At 36.2% G+C, this 8,729-nt stretch overlaps 1 protein-coding gene across 5 annotated transcripts in view; it reads right to left on the bottom strand.

Moving 5' to 3' along the window:
• Positions 1–1,088: 1,088 nt before the first annotated feature.
• The window catches only part of LOC140343317 (ligand of Numb protein X 2-like), a 34,882-nt gene continuing 27,241 nt past the window's right edge, over positions 1,089–8,729 (bottom strand). For all 5 annotated transcript variants that reach the window (XM_072429946.1, XM_072429947.1, XM_072429948.1 and 2 more), the window contains 6 exons: positions 7,454–7,828; positions 6,619–6,801; positions 4,874–5,048; positions 4,183–4,408; positions 3,206–3,364; positions 1,089–2,451 (listed from right to left, as the gene is read on the bottom strand). In XM_072429946.1, the coding sequence (XP_072286047.1) occupies positions 2,316–2,451; positions 3,206–3,364; positions 4,183–4,408; positions 4,874–5,048; positions 6,619–6,801; positions 7,454–7,828 (1,254 nt within the window). In that variant the 3' untranslated portion in view covers positions 1,089–2,315. The remainder of the gene's footprint in view (positions 2,452–3,205; positions 3,365–4,182; positions 4,409–4,873; positions 5,049–6,618; positions 6,802–7,453; positions 7,829–8,729) is intronic.

Genomic DNA, 8,729 nt, shown 5'->3' with positions numbered 1-8,729 from the left:
GGTCATCAAAGGTGAACTATGTAAGTAAATCATCAAAATTAGAATAGATGTAAAAATAAAAATATCTCTTACATGGCAAATGCTTACAGTCCTGGATAAACACTGAGCAGGTAATATGGAAAGTTAGGAAAACTAGTGAAATAGGAATGCAGTTGTGTAAATGTACTCATGGTAATAAAAAAAAAAGCAATCAACAAATACAGCACTGTAGGCTTGTAAGTATATCTAGGAGGCTGCAAATTTTGTCAATTTAAAAACTGACCAATTTAAAAGTCTTCTGGCAAAGTTTTGCAACCTTTCTATTGGCAGGGCAAAATTCAGAGCACATTTTGACAGGGCAATGAAATCATTAGAATGTGCCATTCTACATAAATGCATAAGTCTACAGTGCAAATGTTTCACAGGTCACACTGTAGGTATATGCATACAACTGCCATTTCAATAAACCTTTCATGCATTTCCAATATTATCAGCTCACACTTTGCTATTGTCAAATACTCAGTTTTATTTTTATTTTTTTACAAAATGAATTTGAATGATCTGCATATGTTTTAGTATTTAATGGACAAGAAAATTAGTAAGTATCTGGAACGAGTAAGTAAGTGCTGTGTGTGATGCTGGAGAACTAAAGCTCTTGTCTATTTTCTCCAGTTCTTAAGAACTTTTTGTAAATCAAGGGGATCTTTCAAATATTGCAGTTATCTGTTCTTCCCAATAATTCTCCTTGGTGTTTTATATATGTGCCACTGGACTTCTTTTCTGTTTATACAGTGGTCCGAGATGTCTATCCATGTTGATTGTATGTGCCTATAGACAGTAGAATATGCTAGTGTACTATGCTTAGACCAAAACTATTCCTACATCAAAGTGAGATGAGAAGGCCGTAATGATGAACTGACACATGTCACATAGTGAGGAGAGCCAACACAAAAACAAACCCAGCATCCATATGACAGAAGCAAAAGACATGTTGAAGAATTTACAATTAAAAAAGTCAGAGATGGCAGCACTTTAATTACACATCTGTTTTGTATAGTAAAATATTGGCTTTTTTTTAATAAAAAACTTGGGGTAGGAGTCTGTTAGAGTTGCAGTGGTACCACAATTCTGCTTCCAGGATGAGTGGGTTCTGAGTTTCCAAAGGATAAACCTGTGGTGCAGCACCAATTTGTTTTCCATGTGATAAATGTCTGATAAATTCCTTATTCAAGTTTTAGGGGAAATTGGATAGTAAGCATTATCCAAATTTAAGATCATACCATATATACCATTCAAATAAGTTTTTAAATATAGTAATTTATAGCACTCAATTTTTTTTTTTTTGTAATTTAAACTTTATTTCACAATTTACAAAAATCTGTTTCAATTTATTGTTCCTGAGATGGTTCTCTTGTGAATCAGGACCACTCTGTAGCTACTACATGCACAGTAAAATTGCTGGCAATTTTTTTTTTTACTACTTTTTAACATTCATAGCGAATTTTTACCTCCATCAGATTCACACTTCTCACTGTATGTTCAGAAAAGGCTCTTAGGTTGCAGACACATTCATATTCTGCACCTGAGACTGAGTGCTATTAGAAAATAGCCCTCACAGAAGGTCCCTAATTCACATGCTGGTGTCAATAGATTTAGTATCACACACATTTAGATACATACAAAGTACAGGGTAGATTTACTACTTATAAAATAGCTTCATCCAAAATTACAATAGGTTGGTAAAATGAAATCAGATGGAAAGTTGACTATACCAGACCCAAGCCAGAGACCTCTGTCTCCTACATCGGCCTGGTTCACGATTTAAGAACTCTTCAATGACAGGCTGCAGCAGACAGCATAAATTACTAGTCATTCACTCAAACCCCTTTCATAGTACTAGCTAGTATCCCTTATATAAATTAAAGATAACATGTATAGTAAACAGGCAATTTAAAAAAATTAAGGCAACATTACATATTGTAAAATAATGCTGTGTAACAGCAAACTTCATTTACCAATGACACATAATCATTAGGGAGATCACTGAAGGTGGAGAGTGCAAGTTCAGTCGATAGTCTGAATGATAGTAATAACCCTTAAATCTAAGGTGCATAAAGTTCCCTATAATATATTATTTGTCATTTTTCAAGAACAGTTACATTATTCACTTTTACACCTAGTGGGAAACTATGATTCTGATATCTACACTAAATATTCTAAATTCTGTCCATTAAAGTAGATTGATCTACTTTGTAACTTCATAGGGAACCATGGGCACACTGAGGTTTCTAGAAGGTCTAGTACAGGAGAATTTAGAGTTTTACACAGATCTAGACTTATACTAGACTTCCAGGCCAGGAGACCACAGTGAGTGTGACCCTGTTTTTCTGCTCTTTTAACATTGGGATTAGCTCTGCATTACTCATTCCCACGGCGGATACACCATTGACTTCAACAATCTCATCTCCACACCTAGTGGACAAACAAAACAAAATTACAATATATATACTTTTAACAAAATGCATACCAATTCAACTTTTTCCTACTAAAATGGCTCTCTGTTCTATGCATTTCCTTACAAAAGCAGATATGGTAGCAATGGTAACCCTTCCCTTCAGAAACTTTGCTTTTCTGGCCTGATCTGTATTATAAAATTTTAATTTGTAATTATTTTTAGCGAGCCTTATTTGTTGAAACCTTGAAAGAAAAAATATACATCTATATGGCTTGGGTACATGTAGATGGTAAATTATCCATTATTGGGTACACACATTTATGCACACGGACCAGAAAACCCTCTCTGGACAGTGTGGCTAATAATTATGATTACTGTGGCCTGTTCATGCTTTTTCTTACTAGAGTAGGTATGGATGGCAAAGGAGTCACAGAGCACGCTGGACACGGACTTGCATAGAGGTAAAAGATAGGAGGAGTCTTTTTTTTTTTTTTTTGTTCTGGCCATGGGGATATAAGAAGACGAAAAGGCTGTGATATGGATTAGAATTAAAGTAGCCATTATTTATGCAATTCCAGAGCATATTGCTTTTGTGGGTTTTAAAAAAAACATTTCTAAGGCTGCTGCCCCTACCAAAGTATTGCTTTCTATTGACTGAGATGCAGGTGCAAATGAGATGGGTGAAACTGCTTCTAAATGTAACCTTAACCATACATTTATTCATCACATATTTATTATAGTAACCTAATTTGCAGGAAAAATTCCACCTACTTTAAACGTCCATCAAAAAATGCTGCAGTAGCTGGTACTATGGTTTTAATGAAGAATGGCTGATTTCCTTTGTTTTCTTCGTAACCACCAACAATGCTGAACCCCCAGCTTTCAAAGGTACTCTTCCTTAAAGAAATGTGTCGACACCAGTGCAGGGAACTGTCAGAAAGACATTTGTGGATTTATTAGATTTACAGTAAATTGTTCCAGTTACACATTAAAATACAGATTACACACATACAGTCTTCAAAAATGTCATCATCCTACATATTATAAACTTAAGACAGCAGTATGGACGGTCCCTGAACACATTAAGCTTTAGGAAGAATGCATGATTCTCCTTCTCAACTCATTTCCTCTCTCTCCTTTCTATGCCCAATTTAAAATACCTACATTTGGTACTCTCAGCAATTTACATTAAATGTATAAGCTTCTGCAAAAATTTTTTTACCTGTCAACATCATCCCAATTTGCAAGAGTTACTCCTTTCTGCAACAGATGATTGACATATTCTGGTAGAGCTGTTTTGTCCTGACAGATTTTCGAATATGCACACTTGGTGGTTTTAAAATGGTTTGTGGACCATACAGGTTTATTAGTATATGTTAATTTAAACCAGCACATTATAGTACAGGGAGAAGAGTGCTGGTTGTAATTGCTGACTTTCTGAAAAGGTGCCTAGCTCTAGCTAGTTGTTCCTCCTGATCTAGAAAGCATCTGAAGTCAGAACTGCTGCTCTGCTTCCCAAATAGCAATGGCAGCTTTTAATGTACCCCAGTACGTTTTATTTATTCTCTAGAGATTCAGTGCAAAACTCCACAGCTCCGTTCTGTATTTTTACACTAAGTATATAGTAGGGTGAAGTCAGCTGTAAACATCCCCAAAATAATAATATATTTATCTGTTCTTCTAACAATTACCATTGTATTAAGTACAAATATATAATTCTGCTGCCAAAAAAGGCATGAATAACATACCTGGGAAGGCCAAGCCAGTGCACCCATAGTGGAGACCAGATTCCCCCAGGGTCTCTTAGGCCTTCAGCAACTCCCTCTGCAGACTCTCCTTGTCGCTCTGTAGGTACAAGCTCCAAGACCTTTAGGACTACAGTGTGTGAAGCAGCATTTGACTTCAAAGCAGAAACTGCATCCATATAGCTTAGACAAGTCAGGTCATTCCCATTTATACTAAGAAGCACATCACCTGTACAGAGAACGTATATTCAACCATCAGGATATTTCACATGCTTACGTATGCTAAGATCTAACATAAAGACATGAATATTACTTGCACTTGTGTAAAGCGGTCAGTGATAAATAATCCCCATTTTCAATAAAAAAAATCGCGCAGGCGCATCCCACATGACACCGACAAATCTGCTCAGAATTTAGGAGCAGTGCAGCATTATGGCCACATCAACACAAGAAAGCTGCATTAAGTGGACTTAGTGGTATTAAAAAAAAAATTGTAAGGGGGCCAAGAAAAAAAAATGTGTAAATGCATCTAGAATTATGTGCTGCACCCCTTTTTTGTTTTTAAAGGTCATAGTTCTATTTATACTGTTCAATAAGGTGCAAAACATGTCTATGCAATCTTGTGTGGAACCCTGGTACTTAAAAGTTATTTTCACTAATACATAACACCAAGTGAGAACTTTTTTTTTTTTACCTTTTCTTATTCTGCCATCCCTGAACAGACAGCCAACTGGTTGAACACTGGAGACATAGATGGGGAGTCTATTTTTATGGTCACGACCTCCTCCAATGGTAATTCCCAAAGATTCTCTTGGCTCTTTCTTCAAGGTCACAGTCTTCTCCAATCCAGAAAGTAATGACAGTTGATCCTTTATTTTTGTACATGGCAGACAACAAAATAAGTCTCAGCTAGTCAATTTTTAATAAAGAACCCGCATTTTATAAAATGAATGTCAGAACAGAACATTTAGTGTTAAAAGTTATTTAGAGCCTAAGGTTATCAGACAAAATTGGTTAAACAAAATTGAAAGTTTTAATCTCCAAAATTTAGCACAAACCAAATTTTTTTATTTTATCATCATTTTGCACTAAATAAAAAGGTTTCATTTCCTAAAGACTTTGTCACTGCCTGCTAACCATCCATTTGAACGAGTGGCTGCATAGATTGCCAATTAAAGATCTACTGCAAACTCATCCTTATCAATGAAACAAATGATAGTGGATAAATGATAAGCAGTAGTGGTAAAAGCCATTCTCAGCAGATCCTACATTCTCTGAAGCTACTGGCAGTCATTTGTCTATTTAACCTACTCCCTGAAAATACACCTATACCTATCAACTGTTTGGACCAACATGGGTAAAGGCCACAAAACTGACACATTGAGCCAGATTTATTAAAGCTCTCCAAGCCAGCAGAGGATACACGTTCATCAGTGAAGGGGATGATCAAGCAAACATGTAATGGATTTATTGCCATTTGTAATTATTTGGAATCCTGGACCAGATCCATTCCAAGTTTGTTGGATCACCCAGCTTCACTGATGAAAGTGCAGGGTTCTCCCCAGGCCCTTTTAGCTGGGTGCACCACCCGGCACTTTTCAGCACCCACCTGGCTGTTTTTGGGTGGTTACTTAAGAGTTTGGTCAAAATACAGGGGCTGCCACCCACCTACAATTTCTTCCCACCCGGCTTAAAATAATTTCTAGGTTGAGCACTGAAGTGTATCCTCTTCCTTTTTGGAAAATCTTTTTTTAAGCCTTCTTAGCCATCCTTAGTATTTCACTCACTAATAATATTTTTATTTACACAAAACAAAAATCATTCTGGTGCCTTTTCCACTTATATAATACATGGGTGCTCTTTGATAGTTACTCTAATTGTGGCCACAGTACAGATTACGTACTGGCACTCTTTCAGAGAAGATGTACAATACATTCATTGTTCTATTGTCAGATGAATGTAGAATGAATGACGTGTTGGGTGCTTTTACAAGATACTTACAAAAAGGCACCCAGTGTCACCTGGGTTTAGAAATGAATTGGTCATATATAGAACATTATCTGTGTATGTTCTGCACTGAATATCTAAGGAATAACAACACTAAGTATTGGCATCCACACAATGTTTCACATTCAATTTGAATGTTGATCTGGTTAGAAAATAGTTTCTGACAGAAGTCAGCTTCTTTATGAACAGGCCATGCTCTCCAATGAAAGATTAAAAATAACCCCCATCTTTGCTAGTTGTAAAATTCAAAAGAAATGTCTGTAATTTATTTTTATACTGTTAACCTCAATAAAAATATACTTTAATAAAAATAACCCCCATCTTAACTGGTTCCTGGTGACCTCTGCAAGCTGCAGGAGAAATTCTAACACACCCTTCACTTTCATCATGACAGTAAGCTCGGGAAGCTCATTTTTGGTTTGATTTATTTACCTTCTGGTTTGTGGATCTTCTTCGGCTTGACTGCTGACTTTGCCTCCTGCGTGCATGGACAGGGCTTCCTCCATTGCTGCTGCTGCTACTGCTGCTTCCTGATGAAGTACCCTCTTCATTTATATCGATGGGCTGTGGTGTGCTTTGTCTGAGGACCACAAAGTTTACTCGTGCCTCGCTCATCTGTATAACAGGAATAATCATAATTTACAAATGAAAACCTGTTTTGTTAATGTTAATTTTATACTTTTATTTAAAAAAAACTAAAATAAATACAAATGATTAAAGTTGTCGTTCCCAATCCTTTATATAATCCAATGAGGTTACAACAAATTCTCTAAATCACGGTCCTATGGAATAAGTGCTCTTTAACTATGAATCATTATTTAGAGTTGCATTTACGTACTCTTTGCTGTGATCAGTGTGTTCTTTAACACCAGTGGAGGCTGCTGTTTGGAAAAACAAGAACTGTTTTGCATCAGGCCTAATTAATAAGCATTCTATCTTCCAGTTGCAAACCAGTAGTGTGCCAAACATGGGTAGTGAGAAACAAATTGTTTTGCTTAGGTCAAATCTGATAAATCTGCTGCTGTATACCTGTAGGCAAGATGACTTAAGTCTTTTGGCATATTTGAAGTAACCCACTCAAATCAATGTCAATATGTGCACTGCATTTAGTAATATCCAACTTTCCACTAGGGAGTGAATAATGAAACTCTAAATTTCCAGTACTTTTATATTTGCAAAACAGAAGTATCATTCAAAAAGTTGTCTCCTAAAATTTGCAGTCATGAAAAACAGAAACCAAGTTTTTTTGTTTTTTTTTAGAACTTACCTGAATAATCTGTGCTGCTGTCTCAGGGGTTCCCTGTCTGAGATCAATGCCATTTATAGACAGCACCTTATCATTACATTTCAGCCTCCCATCCTTTGATGCCAGTCCTCCATCCAACAAATCGAGAACAAAAACGCCAGGTTCTTCGGTCTTTCTGACCAGTTTAATTCCTAGAGGTTCAGATCGATCCCGTTTCATCAATGCAACTTGAATGACCTCCTTGCCAAGATTGGATGTGTTGGTGCTTTCTGTGCACTGAGACCTTTGAGAGAAGCCTTTCTCTTGCAACACTGTGAGATACAGGACAGAAGAAGGCTGGCGAAGCAAGGCAATAGCTTGACTGTGGGATATGCTGCTAATGTTCATTCCATTAACCTGAAATCCAGGTAACAAATATGGGAAAACATTTTAGAAATATCACAATAAAAATAAACATCTGGCTACGAACACAAAATAAAACTTGAAAAATGCATATACATGTTTTTAAATTGAATTTTGAGTTGTCCCAGCAAAAGCAAGATAAGGTACCTAATTGACTTTTGCTTGCAATATACAGTTAGGTCCATAAATATTTGGACAGAGACAACTTTTTTCTAATTTTGATACTGTACATTACCACAATTATTTTAAATAAAACCACTCAGATGCAGCTGAACTTTCAGCTTTAATTCAGTGGGTTGAACAAAAAGAATGCATAAAAATGGGAGGAACTAAAGCCTTTTTTTCACACAATCACTTCATTTCAGGGGCTCAAAAGTAACTGGACAAATTAAAAAGCTGAAAATAAAATGTTCATTTCTAATACTTGGTTGAAAACCCTTTGCTGGCAATGACAGCCTGTAGTCTTGAACTCATGGACATCCCCAGATGGGGAAAAGTTTTGGTTGCTTTTTGATTGTGGGCCTTTCTGTCCAAAGTTTAGTCTTCAACAAGTGAAATACATGCTCAATTGGGTTCAGATCAGGTGACTGACTTGGCCTTTCAAGAATATTCCACTTCTTTTCTTTAATAAACTCCTGGGTTGCTTTGGCTGTATGTTGTGGGTCGTTGTCCATCTGTATTATGAAATGCCTCAAGTCTGCAGTTCAACTGCATCTGAGTTGTTTCATTTAAAATTAATTGTGGTAATGTACAGAACCAAAATTAGAAAAAAGTTGTCTCTGTCCAAATATTAATGGACCTAACTGTATGGACCATGTAGAGGTTCACTTTTACCTGCTTAATTTCATTGCTATTGCAAAAAGACATTATTAAATATGGTGAAAATTATTCTGAA

Source organism: Pyxicephalus adspersus, chromosome Z, assembly GCF_032062135.1.
Source record: "Pyxicephalus adspersus chromosome Z, UCB_Pads_2.0, whole genome shotgun sequence".
Lineage (NCBI taxonomy): Eukaryota > Metazoa > Chordata > Amphibia > Anura > Pyxicephalidae > Pyxicephalus > Pyxicephalus adspersus.
The sequence above is the reverse complement of the archived record's forward strand: the minus strand, read 5'-3'. Positions and strand labels throughout refer to the sequence as shown.